The 21,074-nt window shown below is 35.6% G+C and overlaps 1 protein-coding gene across 2 annotated transcripts in view; it reads right to left on the bottom strand.

The window, feature by feature from the left end:
* C5H10orf67 (chromosome 5 C10orf67 homolog) overlaps window positions 1-21,074 on the bottom strand; it is a 113,516-nt gene that overhangs the window by 22,766 nt on the left and 69,676 nt on the right. For both annotated transcript variants that reach the window (XM_031939866.1, XM_031939865.1), the window contains exons 12-17: window positions 20,034-20,129; window positions 19,514-19,620; window positions 19,375-19,440; window positions 10,024-10,111; window positions 5,282-5,356; window positions 5,113-5,185 (exon numbers count right to left, since the gene is read on the bottom strand). In XM_031939866.1, coding sequence (XP_031795726.1) covers window positions 5,113-5,185; window positions 5,282-5,356; window positions 10,024-10,111; window positions 19,375-19,440; window positions 19,514-19,620; window positions 20,034-20,129 — 505 coding nt within the window. The remainder of the gene's footprint in view (window positions 1-5,112; window positions 5,186-5,281; window positions 5,357-10,023; window positions 10,112-19,374; window positions 19,441-19,513; window positions 19,621-20,033; window positions 20,130-21,074) is intronic.

Raw genomic sequence — 21,074 nt, 5'->3', positions numbered from 1 at the left:
AAATACATGCCATACTAGATTAGAAGAGGAATATTAGAAAAGATTTAGAAATCTATGATTAGAAGAGGTTTAGAAATCCATGATTTATTGCAGCAGCACCAAATTTGTTGTCCTTCAGAGCCATAAGGCCAAACTAGATTAAAATGTAATTGGGAAATAGTTAGCCAAACAAATAAAAATATAATAAATTATGAATGCATGTAATGCTACTATGTGGCCTTTTAAGTAAACATGTAGCCACAAGAATCCTATCTGAGTCTGATTCCACTAATTTAAGTATTGCTAAATTTCTGTTTTTCTTTAGATCTATGATATTTGCATGTCAATGAAACAAAGTCTACTTATACATTCTCTGGGACAGAGGTCTGGTTCATAAGTGGACATGGCCAAAGAATGTAACCCAAGCCTTATCAGTTTGGTAGGAAATGTCAGCCATTATTAAGTTTTAGCAAGGCCTTTAGGAACTCCAAGCCATGATAAGGCATCAGAGAAAGATTTTAGTGGAGGACAAAACTGAATAAATGGCTTAGAGAATGTAATAGCCCATTATGTTTTCTGTTTGTTGATGAAAAAAGCACCCCACAGATGCGGGAAAACTGGGACATTGATGCATTGTTGGTGGAGTTGTGAACAAATCCAACCATTCTGGAGAGTAGTTTTGAACTATGCTCAAAAAGTTATCAAACTGTGCATACCCTTTGATCCAGCAGTGTTACTACTGGGCTTATATCCCAAAGAGATCATAAAGAAGGGAAAGGGACCTGTATGTGGACAAATGTTTGTGGCAGCCCTGTTTGTAGTGGCTAGAAACTGGAAATTGAGTGGATGCCCATCAGTTGGAGAATGGCTGAATAAATTGTGGTATATGAATATTATGGAATATTATTGTTCTGTAGGAAATGACCAACAGGATGATTTCAGAAAGGCCTGGAGAGACTTACATGAACTGATGCTGAGTGAAACGAGCAGGACCAGGAGATCATTATATACTTCAACAACAATACTATATGATGACCAGTTCTGATGGACCTGGCCATCCTCAGCAAGGAGATCAAGCAAATCATTTCCAATGGAGCAGTAATGAACTGAACCAGCTACGCCCAGAGAAAGAACTCTGGGAGATGACTAAAAATCATTACATTGAATTCCCAATCCCTATATTTATGCCCACCTGCATTTTTGATTTCCTTCACAAGCTAATTGTACAATATTTCAGAGTCTGATTCTTTTTGTACAGCAAAATAACGGCTTGGTCATGTATACTTATTGTGTATCTAATTTATATTTTAATATATTTAACATCTACTGGTCATCCTGCCATCTGGGGGAGGCGGTGGGGGGTAAGAGGTGAAAAATTGGAACAAGAGGTTTGGCAATTGTTAATGCTGTAAAGTTACCCATACATATATAACCTGTAAATAAAAGGCTATTAAATAAAAAATTTAAAAAAAGAAAAAAGCACCCCACAGCAGAACAAAAAGTCTTCTTCTTCTTCAGATTGTTACCTTTACTTTGGATCAGACAATATTCCTTAATAACTACAACCATGGAGGTAGTTTAATTATCCTCAGATTATCATGATCAAATGAGATATAAAACAGAGATAGGGGCTGTGTTCTTGCCAAAGGTATTTTTTTCATTATCACAGAAGGTGTTTAGTGCAGTACAAATGGAGGAGAATTTTTTTTAATAGATCAAGGATTTCTTATATCTTTTTGCATCATCAGCCCCTCCTTTGGGAAATCTGTTGAAAACTATGGATTACTTTTCACAATAATAAATTTGAAGGAATAAAACACACAAAATATAAATGAAACCAATTCTATTGGAATAGTTATCAAAACATTTAAAGATAAGTTCAAAGATCCCTTATAAAGAGATGTTCCTTTTTGTGAATGATGATGTACTGGTACATTTAATCTCAGAATATGATAGAAATTTCTTAAGTCAACCCATTGAGTTAGTCCGTAAATATTTGATTCTTAAAGCATCTAGGTGGTGTCATGCATAAGATACTGGATTTGGAGTCAGAAAGTCTGAGTTCAAATTCTATTATAAACACTAGCTATAATTCTTCCCTTCTCTGACTCAATATTCTTATCTGTGAAATGTAGGTAATTACATTATCTACCTCAAGAGGGTGTTGTGAAGATAAAATGAAAAGAAAAATTTGAAAAACTTAAAAGTTCTACATAAAGGCTAGCTAATGATAACATAGTAGCAACAAAAGGCAATGCTACATATGAATACTGAGCTGGGCTCAGAAATGAAGAGAAAAAACAGGGTCAACAATAATAATTGCTAGCATTTATGTGCCATTTTAAGACTGATAAAGTGTTTCACATTTATTATCTTGTTCCTCAAAAAAAAGAGAGAGAGCATCAATATATAATTATCTTCATTTTACACAGAAGGAAACTGATGCTGAGCAAGGTTAAGAGACTAGAAATTTCAAGGAGATAACACTTGTAAGCAACATATAAGTTAGGATTTGAACTCAGGACTTCTTGGCTTAAAATCCCACTCTATTCATGATCCTGGCTAACCAGGTTGTATTTGGGAATATTTCAGAGTTTTCAGAAATTCCAAGTTGAATTCTACCCGGAAACAAAAACTTGTAAACTCTAATATTCTTCTGTGTGTATCTAAGTTATATTTTAATATATTTAATATCTACGGGTCATCCTGCCATCTAGGGGAGGGGGTGGGGGTAAGAGGTGAAAAATTGGAACAAGAGGTTTGGCAATTGTTAATGCTGTAAAGTTACCCATGTATAAATCCTGTAAATAAAAGGCTATTAAATTTTAAAAAAATAATAATATTCTTCTGGATATTTTGTCTGGCTTGAAATCATGGAGCACACAAAAAGTTATCACACTGTGCATACCCTTTGATCCAGCAGTGTTACTACTGGGCTTATATCCCAAAGAGATTATAAAGAAGGGAAAAGGACCTGTATGTGCACGAATGTTTGTGGCAGCCCTTTTTGTAGTGGCTAGAAACTGGAAACTGAATGGATGCCCATCAGTTGGAGAATGACTGAATAAATTGTGGTATATGAATATTATGGAATATTACTGTTCTGTAAGAAATGACCAACAGGATGATTTCAGAAAGGCCTGGAGAGACTTACACGAACTGATGCTGAGTGAAATGAGCAGGACCAGAAGATCATTATATACTTCAACAACAATACTATATGATGACCAGTTCTGATGGACCAGGCCATCCTCAGCAACGAGATCAACCAAATCATTTCCAATGGAGCAGTAATGAACTGAACCAGCTGTGCCCAGAGAAAGAACTCTGGGAGATGACTAAAAACCATTACATTGGAATTCCCAATCCCTATATTTATGCCCACCTGCATTTTTGATTTCCTTCACAAGCTAATTGTACAATATTTCAGAGTCTGATTCTTTTTGTACAGCAAAATAACGTTTTGGTCATGTATACTTATTGTGTATCTAATTTATATTTTAATGTATTTAACATCTACTGGTCATCCTGCCATCTAGGGGAGAGGGTGGGGAGGTAAGAGGTGAAAAATTGGAACAAGAGGTTTGGCAATTGTTAATGCTGTAAAGTTACCCGTGCATATAACCTGTAAATAAAAGGCTATTAAATTAAAAAAAAAAAAGAAATCATGGAGCACAATAGTCAACAAAACACTAAAACTTCATGCTGCAATCAAAATTGAAGGGCAACAGGGAGATAAATGGTAGATATACATAATCTCTACCATGATCCAAAGTGATTGGAAAGCAACTACATAATAAAAGCAACATAAGATTGGGAAGAGATGAATGAACATGATGTTGAGACCCAGAGAAAGGCTTCCATCATGGTGGATGGATCTTCTATAAGTGTGGGAAGGTACAGAGCAGAGTCTCACAGGTTGAAGCATGGGTGACTTTTGATCCGTGATTTTGAAAAGAAAACCCTCATCCATGAAATTAGGGATCTTTATAGTATTGCAATGTATTACTGTATCATCTGATGCAACATTTATGGAACTTTGCAGTGGATCCCTTATTACTCTCTAAAGGCTTTTTTAGGAGCAAATGGGGGTAAAAAAATTCTTTATTAAGAATATTATTTTCTTTAATATGGCAGCCAAAACCTATGAAAATATCAGCTTGAAGACCCCAAGGTTTGTGTGATGCCATAGAATACATGCAGCCACCTGACTCCATCAATGATGAGAACCTGAGAGTTTAGAAGGGCTCTCAGAATTCATCTGGCCCCATGCCATCTCCATGTTACAGATGAGGAAACTGACTTTATGCAATAAAATTGCATCTTCTTCTAATCTCCTGGACCACCTCCTTCTTTCTAGAGCATTGAGTAAGTTTATTAATAGCCAGGATAAAGCAACAACAATAGAAGTAAAACTGAATAGGGGTAGTTAAGTGGCATAGTGGATAGAGCAGTTGAACTAGTGTTAGAAAGATCAGAATTAAAATCTGGCTTCAGACATTTACTAGCAATGTGATCCTGGGCAAATCGCTTACCCCCCTTTGCCACAGTTTCTTCATCTGTAAAATGAGAAGAAAGTGGCAAATCACTGCAGTATCTTTGCCAAGAAAATCTAAATGGTGTCACCAATCACAGGACACAACTGAAGTGACTCCAACAACAAATATTTAACCACTCAAGGAAAATGAGTAAACTCAAAATGGGACAGTGTCTAACTGGGTAGAGAAGCTAACTCTGCTTGCACTGAACAAAGGGAAACATTTGATATTCTATATAGCTCTCTTCAGCATTTATGTCCCTGAAATGACAACAACAATAACAATCATGATATAACAGCTACCCTTTATAAAAATGCTTTTAGGTTTGCAAAACACTTTACCAATGTTATTTTATTAGATCTTCACAACAACTTTAAAGGTTAAGTGCTCTAATCATCTGCACATTATAGATAGGAACCTGAGGCAGACACAGGTTTAAATGATTCGCCTAAAGTCACATGGCTAGTAAATGAATTAAGGTAAATTTGATCTGAAATCTATCCTGTGCTCTCTCCACAGTAGCACCTAGCTGCATTGTTAATTGCATAGTAATGACCAAATGGAAAATCTTAAGAAGGCACAAAAAAATTCTTACCTCTTGATGTAGTGGGCATTGAAAGGTAAAAGTCTTCACTGCTTTGAGAATGACTACTGCCATCTGCATGGGGCTAAAGGAAAATATTTCATTATTAAGGTTATCAAGTTATCAAATTATTTGCTGGGTTTTTTTTCAAAAGACATCTAAAGAAAATAAAACTTCATACCAAAACTGTAGATGGATATGACTTTTCTTTCACTGCTTGGCCCTGTTTTGGTTGTATGTATAAGGGCTTTGCTTTCTAGAATCCACAAAAAAATGGAAAGAAGACACTGAGTTATTCAGCAGAATAAGCATGGCAGATCAACTAATTAAAGACTAACTATCTCTACAAAATATTCTTTCCTGGAGGAACAAAGAAATGAGTGTTAGGGCAGTACCAGTCTGCTTTGATATAAACTGGCAGATGTTTTCCCCTCGGATTGACAACTTAGCTCAAACATACTGCTGTTTCTTTCCTTGCGCCAACCATTCACAAAAGAAAAACCAAAAATATTTGTTTTGTGTTATTAGAGTATTTTCATGCCCACTGGATTTTGAAGTTTGAAGGATTACAAGATGGAGAGGTTCTCTTTCTTTGAAAATCTTTCACAACTTTTTGTCTTTATTTTATATGGATTATATGCAATATTCATAATTCAACAAAGATTAGAATCTACCATGTGCAGAGTATATTGCAATGTATAAAGTTTAGATAAAGACACATACACACAAACTCCCCCCACAAACATAAAGATATTACACACTTCTCAATTTTGAAATTGTTTTCAGCTCATCCTGGGAGCAGGAGAAAACCTGCCCTAACTGCCAGGGTTTGGGCTCATTCTGTAGTAACATCCAGGTCCCAGGAAGCTGTACCCCACCAGTTCCATATCTCTGGGATCATACTGGAAAAAAAATGAAACCCTTGCTTCCAGGGAATCAGAAATAGCAGCACACATACCAAATTTCCATAACTATCATACACTGAAAGAAAAACATGGCAGATCAAATACCAAATTCCTATTTCCTCATCTCCGTTCTTTATGTTAACTATAGACCTTTAGCTATCCATGTACAGTATATGTCATTTTTCTGGCGTTGGTAAACTCCCTGAGGATCAGGGCAGTGTCTTCGTATAATCCTTAGTGGAGTGGACTTTGCACACCAATTGTTGTTTAGTGGTATCCAACTCTTGAGATGTTCTTTGACAAAGATACCAGACTAGTTTGTGATTTCCTTCCAGTGTATCCCCATTTTATAGATGAATAACTGAAGCAAACAGGTGATAAGTGACTTGCCCAGATCAGACAGCTAGTAAGTGTCTAAAGTCACTTTTGAACTCTGGGCTTCCTGACTCCAGGCCTAGTACTTTATTCAATGTACCACCTACCAGTTCTTTGCACATAGTAGATGGCTTATTATTTACTGAATTGTGAAAGTTGTATATAATCAACAAAAAATTATGATGACAGACCATTTAGTATTTTCAAAGAAATGGCACTTATCTGAATTCAACCTTCCAATTCCAGTGGGCATGAAAATTATGAAACAAAACAGAATACCTCATCGCTTTAGGAGCATTTAATTCCCCGAGAATTCCAGGGGCAGGAAAGTAAACTCCAGATTAGAGGTAATGATTTCCCAAACAGGAGCTTGAAAAACCACAGTCACATAGGACCTGGAAGTGGCTTCCCATATCCTGAAGTAGCATCCATTGGAGCTGGGAACATAGCCAACTTAAATCCAATAAGTCAGACACCTTTCAGTTCCCTTTTCAGCTTGTCAATTGATCTTTAACCTAGATACAGTACCTAGTAAATACTTCAGAGGCTTCATAAATAATAGGGTTTCATAAATGCCTGCTGATTACCATTTGACATAAAAACCTCCCCTCTCTGCTCAAACTTACCTTTCATATCCCTTAGTTTTGTGACAGGCTATGAAAACATTTTTAGCTTATTTGATCAAGGTATCTGGTATTTCTATTTTTGAAGTTATGTCACTGACTGGCTAGAGGATTCTTGAGAAAAAAAAATATGACTAACTTGTAACATGATGTTCGAACTTAACAAATCTTAATAGCAGCCCACTAATTTAGCTTCTAACTGGACATTCACACTTAGCTAATTAATATAAGAGTTGTGTGAAGAAAAATTATGAAAGCAGAAACAAATCTAATCTTTTGGTTATATTTTAAAGGAAATGTAATATTTAATACTTTTAAAAGTGACATCTAATGCATGAATATTAAGACAGGATACTAAGCAGATTCAGTATCTGAAATTAAGGCAACTCTAGATAAAATATTGTTCTTTACTCAGGAAACAGAAAATGAATGAGCATAGAAGAGTTATAACTATATGCTCATACTTATCTGTTGGCAGGGAAAAACTCAGAATAAGAGAAGACCTGTATGAACTGATGCAGAGAGAAGGGAGCAGAACGAGGGGAATAAATTCTACAATAACAACATTATAAGGAAAAACAACTCTGGGGGACTCTGATCAATGCAGTGACTAACCTAATTCTAGAGGGACTTATTGATGATGAAGCATGCTACCCACTTCCTGAAAGAGTTGTGATGAATTCAAGACATAGAATAAGACATTTTCTGACACAACCAATGCAGGAATTTGTTTTGCTTCACTACATAATATTTGTCATAAGGAATGGCTCATTTTAGCACTATCTTTTTCAGCTTCTCTACTCCTATCATTGCAAAAGTAGAAGGCTACAGCAGAGGATAAGGGTTATTTTATATCTTTCTTTTAATGGATTGCTATGGCCAAAGAATTCATCACCAAGTGTCTTGCCCATTATCAATGAACCTCTGTGTACCTAACTAGGCTGGTGCTCAGAAAATACTAAATCCTTTATTGGGATTATAGTTCATTTTTTTTCAAAGCACAATATAACCCTACAAAAACTTTTGCTCCACTAGTATAGCCTTTGAGAAACCAGGATCACAGCTTTATTATGAGAAGGCATGAGGTAAGGCTTTCTAAAGGTACAAGTTTTTTTTTAAGATAACCCGAAGGTTTTAGTAGCTTGTGTAGCTGCCATTTCACATTATAGGAAAGCACTATAAATTTGCTTTCCATTTGGGAGTATGGGATTTTTTGTACTCAAGCTGTTGCCTAGCTATAGCTTACTCATCCAACCAGTTCTGAATATAATTAACTGTGCTGTCATGTAGACCATAGGCATCACAGTCTCAATCTATACTTGAATTTAGACCAAACCAGATTCAAATATAATTGAGAAATATTTGTAAAAATGAATTAAAATACAATAGAAACATGGATAATATTATTACATTTTAAAACTAAGTCAACATGGGCTCTCTCTCTTTATATATATATATATATATATATATATATATGTATATATCTTTATACATCTTATATATATCTTGTACATATCTTATCTTGTATATCTTGTATATATCTTATACATATATACATATATATATATATATATATATATATATATATAATTTGCTGAGGCAGTTGGCATTAAGTGACTTGCCCAGGGTCACACAGCTAGGAAGTGTTGTGTCTGAGGCCAGATTTGAACTCAGATCTTCCTGACTTCAGAGCTGGTGCTCTAACCACTGTACCACTCAGCTGCCCTGGTCCACAAATATTTTGATGTAATGTTTAGTGGCCCCCATTTCTATGCAAGTTTGACACCATTGATTTTTTGTTGTTCAGTTGTGTTTAATTCTTTGTGATTCCATGGACTATGGTCCATGCATGCCCTTCTATTCTCCACTGTCTCCTAAAGTCTGTCCAAGGTCTTGTACATTGCTTCCATGACCCTATCTATCCATCTCATCCTCTGTCATCTCCTTTTCCTTTAGCTTTCAATCTTTCCTAAGACCAGGGCCTTTTCCAATCAATTCTGTCAAATCCTCCATTTGCCTCTTCAATGGAGAAGCTGTAAAAATATTAAATTTAGAATTAGAGGGCCAGAATTTGAAAACCTGTTCAACTATTTAAGTTCTGGGTGACTTCAGAAAAAATAATTTCATCTTTCTAGATCTTTTCTCATCTTTAAAATGAGGGAACCAGATGGTTTCAAATGAACTCTAATATCACTGCTAGTTCTATCTCTATGAGTATATGATCCATGTAGGTGCAACTTCTCATTGATCTTGATTGCATGATATCAAGACTCATATAGCTCACTTCCTTTATGTATAAGGACCTCAAATTCAAAGAACTAATAGTTAAATCAACAGTCAAGTCAAAAACCATTTATTTAGTGTATACTATGTGCAAGGCCTTTCCAGCATAGTGGAAACTTGAAGAGCTTTTGTTCTACTAGAAGAGACTCCATGAATCAAGCATTACCTCTATGATCTTGTGAGGGATAGATAGTAGAGTGTATCAGGAAGAATGTCAAGAGTCAGGGGTTCCAGGTTCAAATTTTGCTCCTTAATGTCTATGTGACTTTGGGCAAGTCTTTTAATCTCACAGTTTCCAAACTGTAAAATTGTGTGTGCTGGGCCAAATGAATTCAAAGGTCCCTTCTAGGATCCCATGTTCTATGATTTGAATATTTCTGGATTGACTATTTGATTGATATTGACTGAGCAAACTTCCACACTTTGGAAACTTTCAACTTTACAATCTCAAAAATGTAGGAGGTGTTATTGGGGAGACATCCATAATTGTGTTTACTTGATGCCTCCAGTTTTTCTGCTTTCTAATGTCTTGGTCCTCAGGACTACTTACTCCCTCCACTCTTTTCTCCCTTAAGAGAAGGCCAAAGCAAGGGAGACTCAAAAGAGTCTAGTCATAGAAATATTCATATGTATCACATGAATGCACATGAAAAAATCCACCTGAGAAGTAGTATGGCAGCAAGTTATTAACAGGAGCACTCAAAAGGAGCACAGAGTCTAAAATCATAGTTACTTACGTTATAATTGAAAGATGTCTCGGAAAGCGTTACAAATTGGCGAACCATTGACTGTCTAGTAAACATTTCGTTCTTGAGGGCATGGTAACTGATAAAGAAGGAAAGAGTTTGATTCAAAATATTATTTAATAATTTCTTCCATTTTAAGTATCCCTACCTTAATGGGGTGCAGATTTAGTAACTGCTTTTCTTGTAATTTATTCTCAGAGTTGATTAAGAATCATTGAATATTAGGATTGGGAGGGACTTGTAAACACACTTCTTTCAATTGCATATTTTACATATAATGAAATCGATTTGGCTTGGTAAAGACAGATATCTGACACACTAAGTTAACAAGAGGGGAACAAATGAATGAGAGAAAAGGTGGCAATAAAACTCTCTTTTGTCTATTAGAAAAAATATTGGCAGTTTCTTGTTAATAAAGATATTTTATCCTCTAGTCCAGAATGGCAGACTGAACTCTGATTATTAGCAGTTTTGTTCTCTACTCTTTGGGGACTTTTAGGCAGTAGCTAAAGATGTTTTCAACGATTACATCTATAGTTTGTTATACACACAGAATTTCAGAATCCTACACAAAGGAAGAAGAGTAATGAATAAGGAAGTGTACCAAAGAAGTAATTGTAGGGCATTGATAGATAGAATTGAAAGGGTAGATTAAGGGGATGTCATAGACATAGTATATCTAGGTTTAATCATGATATTTGAAAATTTCACTTTTTATATCATTATGGGAGGGACAAAGACAGAGAGAGAGAGAGAGAGAGAGAGAGAGAAAGAAAGAGATTTTAAGAATGATAAAGAAGAGATTAAAGTTGGTACAAAGGAATGTCTCTAGTGTAATGCCCTAGTGATCTATCCTTGGTCATATCCTTTCTTTTTTTTAAACAACTTTTTATTGCCAGAACCCATGCCAGGGTAATTTTTTACAGCATTATCCCTTGTACTCACTTCTGTTCTGACTTTTCCCCTCCCTCCCTCCACCCCCTCCCTGAGATGGCAAGCAGTCCTATACATGTTAAATAAGTAACAGTATATCCTAGATACAATATATGTGTGTAGAACCGAACAGTTCTTTTGTTGCACAGGGAGAATGGGATTCAGAAGGTAGAAATAACCCAAGAAGAAAAACAAAAATGCAAACAGTTTACATTCATTTCCCAGTGTTCTTTCTTTGGGGTATAATATATTTGGGGATATAATCCCCAATAATAATAATATATTATTATATAATTATTAATATTGGGGATTATTATATTATTATTGGGGATATTTGGGATATAATCCCAGTAGAAACACTGCTGGATCAAAGGGTATGCACAGTTTGATAACTTTTTGGGCATAATTCCAGATTGCTCTCCAGAATGATTGGATTCGTTCACAATTCCACCAACAATGCATCAGTGTCCCAGTTTTCCCGCATCCCCTCCAACATTCATCATTATTTTTTCCTGTCATCTTAGCCAATCTGACAGGTGTGTAGTGGTATCTCAGAGTTGTCTTAATTTGCATTTCTCTAATCAATAGTGATTATTAATTAATTGACATTATTACATGAACTGATGCTAAGTGAAATGAGCAAAACCAGGAGATCATTATATACTTCAACACAATACTGTATGAAGATGTATTCTGATGGAAGTGGATTTCTTTGACAGAGATCTAACTCAGTTTCAAGTAATCAATGATGGACAGAAGCAGCTACACCCAAAGAAAGAACACTGGGATTATGAATGTAAACTGCTTGCATTTTTGTTTTTCTTCCAGGTTATTTATACCTTCTGAATCCAATTCTCCCTGTGCAACAAGAGAACTGTTCGGTTCTGCACACATATATTGTATCTAGGATATACTGTAACCTATTTAACATGTGGAGGACTGCTTGTTATCTGGGGGAGGGGGTAGAGGGAGGGAGGGGAAAAATCGGAACAGAAGTGAGTGCAAGGGATAGTGTTGTAAAAAATTACCCTGGCAAGGGTTCTATCAATAAAAAGTTATTTTTAAAAAATAGCAATTTGGAACACTCTTTCATATGAGTGGAAATAGTTTCAATTTCATCATCTGAAAATTGTCTGCTCATATCCTTTGACCATTTATCAATTGGAGAATGGCTTGATTTCTTATAAATTTGAGTCAATTCTCTATATATTTTGGAAATGAGCCCTTTATCAGAACCTTTAACTGTAAAGATGTTTTCCCAGTTTGTTGCTTCCCTTCTAATCTTGTTTGCATTAGTTTTGTTTGTACAAAGGCTTTTTAATTTGATGTAATCAAAGTTTTCTATTTTGTGATCAATAATGGTCTCTAGTTCATCTTTGCTTACAAATTTCTTCCTCCTCCACAAGTCTGAGAGATAAACTATCCTATGTTCCTCGAATTTATTTATAATCTCGTTCTTTATGCCTAAATCATGCACCCATTTTGATCTTATCTTGGCATACGGTTAAGTGTATGTCCATGCCTAATTTCTGCCATACTAATTTCTAGTTATCCCAGCAATTTTTGTCAAATAATGAATTCTTATCACAAAAGTTAGGATCTTTGGGTTTGTCAAACACTAGATTGCTATAGTTGACTATTTTGTCTTGTGAACCTAACCTATTCCATTGATCAACTAATCTATTTCTTAGCCAATACCAAATGGTTTTGGTGACAGCTGCTTTATAATATAGTTTTAGATCAGGTACAGCTAGGCCACTTTCATTTGATTTTTTTTTCCATTAATTCCCTTGAGATTCTCGACCTTTTGTTCTTCCATATGAATTTTGTTATTTTTTCTAGATCATTAAAATATTTTCTTGGAAGTCTGATTGGTATAACACTAAATAAATCGATTAGTTTAGGGAGTATTGTCATCTTTATTATATTAGCTCGGTCTATCCAAGAGCACTTAATATTTTTCCAATTATTTAAGTCTGACTTTATTTGTGTGGAAAGTTTTTTGTATTTTGCTCATATAATTCCTGACTTTCCTTTGGTAGATAGATTCCCGAATATTTTATGCTGTCTACAGTTATTTTGAATGGAATTTCTCTTTGTAATCTCTTGCTGTTGGATTTTGTTGGTGATATATAAAAATGCTGAGGATTTATGGGGATCTATTTTGTATCCTGCAACTTTGCTAAAGTTATGAATTATTTCTAATAGCTTTTTAGTAGAATCTCTGGGGTTCTCTAAGTATACCATCATATCATCTGCAAAGAGTGATAGTTTGGTTTCCTCATTGCCTACTCTAATTCCTTTAATCTCTTTTTCAACTCTTATTGCTGAGGCTAGCATTTGTAATACAATATTGAATAATAATGGTGATAGTAGGCAACCTTGCTTCTCTCCAGATCTTACTGGGAAAGGTTCCAGTTTTTCCCCATTGCATATGATGCTTACTGACGGTTTTAAATATATGCTCCTAACTATTTTAAGGAAAAGTCCATTTGTTCCTATACTCTCAACTGTTTTTATTAGGAATGGATGTTGGATTTTATCAAATTTTTTTCTGCATCTATTGAGATGATCATATGATTTTTGTTAGTTTCGTTATTGATATAGTCAATTATGCTAATAGTTTTCCTAATATTGAACCAGCCCTGCATTCCTGGTATAAATCCTACTTGGTCATAGTGTATTATCCTGGGGATGATTTTTCTGTAATCTTTTTGCTAATATTTTATTTAAGATTTTAACATCAATATTCCTAAGGGAGATTGGTCTATAATTTTCTTTCTCTGTTTTCAGCCTACCTGGTTTAGGTATCAGTACCATGTCTGTGTCATAGAAGGAATTTGGTAGGACTCCTTCATTCCCTATTTTATCAAATAATTTATATAGCATTGGGGCCAATTGTTCTTTAAATGTTTGGTAAAATTCACATGTAAATCCATCTGGTCCTGGGGATTTTTTCTTAGGGAGTTGTTTAATTGCCTGTTCTATTTCTTTTTCTGAAATGGGACTCTTCAAGCAATTTACTTCCTCCTCTGTTAGTCTGGGAAGTCTATATTTTTGAAGGTATTCTTCCATTTCATTTAAGTTGTAGAATTTATTGGCATAAAGTTGAGCAAAGTAACTCCTAATTATTGCTCCAATTTCCTCTTCATTAGTGGCGAGTTCTCCCTTTTCATTTTTAAGACTAACAATTTGATTTTCCTCTTTCCTTTTTTTAATCAGATTTACTAAGGGTTTGTCTATTGTGTTGATTTTTTCATAGAATCAACTCTTAGTTTTATTAATTAATTCAATGGGTTTTTTTTTACTTTCAATTTTATTGATCTCCCCTTTTATTTTTAGAATTTCAAGTTTAGTGTTTGACTGGGGGTTTTTAATTTGTTCTTTTTCTAGCATTTTTAGTTGAAAGCCCAATTCATTGACCTTCTCTTTCTCTATTTTAGGCAAGTAGGCCTCTAGAGATATGAAATTTCCCCTTATTACCGCTTTGGCTGCATCCCACACATTTTGGAATGATGTCTCATTATTGTCATTTTCTTGGGTGAAGTTATTAATTATGTCTATGATTTGCTGTTTCACCCTATCATTCTTTAGTATGAGATTATTTAGTTTCCAATTATTTTTTGGTCTACTTTTCCCTGGTTTTTTATTGAATGTAATTTTTATTGCATTGTGGTCTAAAAAGGATGCATTTACTATTTCTGCCTTATTGCATATGAGTTTGAGGTTTTTATGTCCTAATATATGGTCAATTTTTGTAGAGGTTCCATGAACTGCTGAAAAGAAAGTGTACTCCTTTCTGTCTCCATTTAGTTTTCTCCAGAGATCTATCATATCTAACTTTTCTAGTATTCTATTTACCTCTTTGACTTCTTTCTTATTTATTTTGTGGTTTGATTTATCTAATTCTGAGAGGGCAAGGTTGAGATCTCCCACTATTATAGTTTTGCTGTCTATTTCTTCTTGCAGCTCTCTTAATTTCTCTTTTAAGAATGTAAATGCTACACCACTTGGTGCATATATGTTTAATATTGATATTGCTTCATTATCTATGTGACCCTTTAGCAAGATATAGTGCCCTTCCTTATCTCTTTTAATTAGTTCATTTTTTGCTTTTGCTTGATCTGAGATCAGGATGACCACCCCTGCTTTTTTGACTTCACCTGAAGCACAGTAGATTCTGCTGCAACCTTTTACCTTTACTCTGTATGTATCTCCCTGCTTCAGGTGTATTTCCTGTAAACAACATGTTGTAGGATTCTGGCTTTTAATTCATTCTGCTAACTACTTCCTCTTTATGGGGAAGTTTACCCCGTTCACATTTATCATTAAAATTACCAATTCTGTATCACTTGCCATCTTGTTAACCCCTGTTTATGCTGTTCTCCCTTCTTTCCCCCTTACCCCCTTCCCCGGTATTAAACTTGTGAGCACCACTTGTTTTTCACAGCCCTCCCTTTTTAGTATCCCTCCCCCTGCCTTAGAGTTCCCTCCCCTATCTTACTCCTTTCCCTCACAGTTTCCATATTCCCTTCTGCTTAGCTTATTCCTTCCCTTTTCACTTTTCTCTTCCCACTTTTCAATGAGGTGGGAGAAGTTTCACCATAAATTGAATATGTCTAAAATTTTTCTCTTAAAGCCAATTCTAATGGCAGTAAGATACCCACTATATTCATCCCCCTCCATTCTTTCTCTCAGATATAATAGGTTTTCTTTGCCTCTTTGTGAGATGTAATACCCCCTCTTTACTCTTTTTCTGGTACAATGTCCTTTCCACCTCTAGTTTCTAGAACAAAGTATACATGTATTCTTTATACATCTTTATAGCAGAAATATAGTTCCCAAGATTTCTTTTTACCTTTTTAGGTTTCTCTTGAGTTCTGTATTTGTAGATCAAATTTTTTGTGAAATTCTGTTTTTTTCATCAAAAATAGGTGAAATTCACTTATTTTTTTGAATAACCATCTTCTTCCCTGGAAAAAGATGCTCATTCTGGCTGGGTAAGTTATTTTGGGTCGCATACCAAGTTCCTTAGCCTTTCAGAATATCATATTTCAGGCCCTTTGATCTTTTCATGTGGATGCTGCTAGATCCTGGGTGATCCTTATTGTGGCTCCTCTATATTTGAATTGGGTTTTTCTAGCCGCTTGCAGTATTTTTTCCTTTGTCTGAGGGTTCTGGCATTTGGCCACTATATTTCTTGGTGTTTTGATTTTAGGATCCCTTTCAATAGGTGATCGATAAATTCTTTCAATGTCTGTTTTACCCTCTGTTTCTATGACTTCTGGGCAGTTCTCTTCAATAATTTCCTGGAAAATAGTGTCCAGGCTCTTTTTTCATCATATTTTTCTGGGAGTCCAATAATTCTCAGATTGTCTCTCCGAGACCTATTTTCAGGTCTGTTGTTTTCCCAAGAATGTATTTCACGCTTTTCTCCATTGTTTGATTTTTTTGGTTTTGCTTGACTGATTCTTGTCTCCTCAAGTCATTCAATTCCATTTGTTCGATTCTGATTTTCAATGAAGTATTTTCTTCACTTACTTTTTTAATATCTTTTTCTAACTGTCCAATTGAGTTTTTAAGTGAGTTGTTTTGTTCTATGGAATTTTTTTCCATTTTGCCAATTTTATTTTTTAGAGAGCTATTTTCTGTTTCCATTTCACTAATCCTATTTTTCAAGGATTTTATTTCTTTATCCATTCTGTCTTTAAGTGAGTGGGATGACGTCTCCAGACTCTCTTGCCAAGCCTCCCTCTCCTTTTCCCATTTTTCTTCTAGCTCTCTTGTGAGAGCCTTTTTAATTTCTTCTATGAGATTCATCTGTGCTGAGGAACAGATGATCTGCTCCTTTGGGGATTCACTTGGAGACAGTCTGTTTTTAGTTTCCTCAGGTTTTAGAGTCTGCTCTCTATCCGTATAAAAGCTGTCAATGGTTAAAGCCTGTTTCAATTTTTTGCTCATTTTGTCAGAGAAGAATCAGAGACAAACTAGCAAAAAAAAAAAAATCCCCAAAAGGAATCTGCTTTCTTTTGGGGGCTGGGTGGTGTTACCCAGCTTCCTCTACAGACTGGGGGCGGGGCAGCAGCGAGGCCCTAACAGGACAGCAATGGCTGTGCTGCCCCTGTGCTCTGAGACTCGGAGAGCATGCTGAGACACTGTGGAGGAGCGGTGGCCAGGTCCCAAGAGACTCCAGCTGTTTGGGGTTGTATTCTTCACCCAGGTGTTTTTAGCTTCTCTGCTGGGCTACTGACTTGCTGCCAGGGCAAAGTATCCGATCCGGTAGCAAAACTCTCCCTGCAGAGACAGCTGAGATCACACCCCACCCCACTCCAGTTTGCTCGGCTGTGAGCTGCCTGCTGTGCTTTTGTTGCCGCTGCCTGCCCTCAACCTGCGCCCGATCTAAAACTGTTCCCACCCTTGAGCAAAAACAGACCTTTCCTGGCGAATTTCAAGGATGTCTTCTCTTGATAACTATTTGTGGGTTTTTTTTTCAGTCAGGCATTAATTCAGAGGCTTGTCATGAAATGAGTCCTGAGAGAAAAACGGGGAGCTTACACAGCTGTGTACCCCCTCTCTGGCATCTTGCATCTTGGCCGGAAGTGGTCATATCCTTTCAATTTTTTTTAAATCAATAATTTGAATGAAGATGCATATGACAAGGTTTATCAAATTTGTAGATGACATGAAGCTATGAGGGGAAACAAACATAGGTGATAAAATTGAAATTCTAGGATCATAGATTTAGATGGAAGGGATCTCAGAATCCATTTTTTTCAACTTCTTCATAGTAAATCTGTAAAGATGAGGAAACAGAATGCTGAAAACATTGTTTCTTGCCCAAATTCATCCAGGGAGTAGAGAGCAGAATTGAGATTTAAAATCAAGTTTCCTAGATCCAAAAGCAATAGTCTTCCATACTATCTCAGATAAAAAAGTGCTAGGTTAAAAGAATGAAACAAATGTTTCAAATGGAAAATTTTATACTTGGGTTAAAGGTCAACTGCTAAAGGATAGGAGGGATGAGAAGGCACAGAAATCAGGTCTTATGAAGAAAAAGTGTAGAGATTTTTGGTGTATTGAGAGCTCTGTCAAAAACTCCATAGGAACAAACAGCATGTTATAGTAGTCAAAATAAATAAATAAAAAGCAAACCCAGCTTGTATTAATGAAATCATATCGTGCAAAAGCTAGGAAAGTGATGACATTCATGGATCAGATCGTAAATGAAGTAATATATATAATTCTGGGCACTATATCTTAGAATTAAAAAGTGATGAGAGGGTGACCTAGATGATGCACACTATATAAAAATCAGTAGAAAAATATAGATATGGTTATTAGGTATCTCTTTTAGGAGGTGATCGGTAGATCTTTCAATTTTTATTTTACTCTCTGGTTCTAGAATATCAGGACAGTTTTCCTTGATAACTTCTTGAAAGATGATGTCCAGACTCTTTTTTTTATTGTGGCTTTCAGACAGACCAGTGATTTTGAAATTCTCTCTCCTGGATCTATTTTCCAGGTTAATTGTTTTTCCAATGAGATATTTCACATTTTTCTTATTTTCCCCATCATTTTGGTTTTGTTTTGGTGTGTCTTGATTTCTTATTAAGTCATTAGCTTCCATATTTCAATTCTAATTATTAAGTAATAATTTTCCTCAGTGGGCTTTTTGTATCTCCTTTCCCATTTGGCCAATTTTGATTTTTTTAGGCATTCTTATTCTCATTTTGTATTTCCTTTTGCATCTTTCTCATTTTTCTTCCCAGTGGGATGATTATTAGGGAAAGGGAATTGGAAAGCACTCCAGTATTTTTGAGAAGTAGTATTCGATAACCCTAAAGAAGCTAAGATAACTCCAAATGGGATCACAAAGAGTCAGACATAATTGAAAAAACTGACAACAACAAATTAAGGAGAAGAGTTAGGAGAGACATGAAAGGAAAGAAAGAGAGAAAGAAAGAAAGAAAAAGAAAGAGAAGGAGGGAGAGAATGAGAAAGAAAGAAAGAAAGAAAATGAAAGAAAGAAAAACAGAACCATCTCTTTGCAAAGGAGAAACATTCTAGATTATTAGAGGGATAAGCAATCTTCTTCCTAAAGGCTCAAAATCTGTAGAGATCCCAGATAAGCCACTAAAGGTGAGACATATTTAAAAACCTTGGGAAGGGTAATCTGTTTAGCTACATAACCCTGCCAGAGGAATCTGCTAATTGTGAATCCTTCATAGCCCAAACAAGGCTACAAAGACAAGCAGATATCTAAAGAGAGTTCCCTCTCTCACAAACATGAAAACCACAGACACTCCCATAGGAAGAGAAGATTAGTTTATAAGGACAAATGGTACTTAATGGCAAGATGATCATATAATTTTTTATAATATAGAGTTTGTATATGACGTGGCACTATACCTGTTCCTTAGAATTAGGTATTTCCTTTCCCACAGTTTGATTTCTTGATCAGATTCCAGTTGAATACTGAAAAAAAATAAAGGGCTTAAATAGTTTACTTCACAAATTCAACATTTTTTTAAAATAATGGGCAAATTACCATTTTAAGTATTTTTTCTGCATTTCCAAAACTCTCTTCAGTTTTGAGACTTGATACGCCAATGGCTGTTTACTGTCTTCTGTTTCTCTCCACAGTATATCTTCCGTCTAATAGAAACAAAGAATTAAGCTAATTAATTCCATAGTGACAAGACTGAAGAGTCTTACAGAAACAATATAAGTAAAGAACATCTAGACAACAGAAAAAGGTGACCATAAAGTCTTTTTGGAGGGAAATGACAGGCTATCTATTTATTATCTGGTATCAGCCTTCATGTCTATGTTTTCAGTGTGGTATTATCTCCTTCTAGAGTAATTTTCATTTTAATAGGAGGGAAAGCCAAAGAAATGATTCTCTAATGGTAAAAACTTTTTAATCAGTGGACTGGAAGAGGAGAGGTATATTATTAAGATCAATGTTCTATTAATAAAGTTAACCCTTGGTGCAGAGATACTTCTGCCTTTCTTTAGAAACTTTTAATAAAAACAACTATGTTACAAAATAACAATAAAAGCAATACCTCTAGTTTTTCTTTTTCAAGTTTGCTCATTAATGGTACTTTTTCTCTCATTAAACTTAGAGGTATAGGAGATATTTTTTTCATCAAAGTTCTTGGCTGAAAAAAAGAAAAAAAACAGATAAATATTGTAGTTTCAAAGGAACATTGAGGTTATACCTTCTCAGTTACAGAGAAGCTTGATAATTTAGGCCCAAGACAGACTTTTACTTGAATCAGTAAGTGACTTAGTCTAGGTCATGGAAAGTCCATAAGAGTTTGACTTTTTTGTTCTTTCACCTGATTTCCAAAACTCAATATCATCATATCTCATACTTATTTATTTCAAAGAACAGCATTATTACATAGACGTTGGCCAAAATTCATCTTTCTGTCCCATGTACTACCTTGTTCCCTGTTGTTCAATCTAGACTTCTGGTTTCTTCCTCCTTCTTGGCTCCTGCTGGCTTTCCTGATCTGGATCAGCTATCCAACCGACATTTTCAAGCTTTCTCCTGACCATTGCCCAGCTTTCACTTATTGCTTTAGTGTAACCTCTAATGTTGGGGTGTTTCTCAGGGTTAGATCGTCACTTTTCCTTATCTCCTTGTATTGCTCAGATCTCCAAGTCTTTACTTGAAGAGTCTTCCCACTTCACTACTACCTAGTATGTTACCTATTAATCTTGAAGTGACAAAAGGGCATGGCCAAAGTGGACAGAATATGGTTAAATGACTGCCAAGGAATCACTGGATTCATGAGCCCAATCCTGGCCATGTGTAGATTACATCCTACTGCTTACAGGTGGACTGATCCCCCTTGTCATTATAGCTCAGAACGATTGGAGCTGGTCATCTCCTGACTTTGCTTTCCCACTCCTCACTACAGCCACATTAGTGTGCTGCCCCTTCCAACATAGCTCCCTCAGTATTGCCCTCCTCTTTAACGATGGTTCCTCCATCCTTCCTGGGATTGGAACTTGTCCCTACAGGAAGCACTTTCCTGGATGGGGGCAGAAAATGAATTCTGCATCATTTTCTTGCTGTGTCTGTAGTCTGTTCTTTA

This window comes from Sarcophilus harrisii, chromosome 5, assembly GCF_902635505.1.
Source record: "Sarcophilus harrisii chromosome 5, mSarHar1.11, whole genome shotgun sequence".
Classification (NCBI taxonomy): Eukaryota; Metazoa; Chordata; class Mammalia; order Dasyuromorphia; family Dasyuridae; genus Sarcophilus; species Sarcophilus harrisii.
Note: the sequence above shows the minus strand (reverse complement) of the source record. Positions and strands in the feature narration are given on the sequence as shown.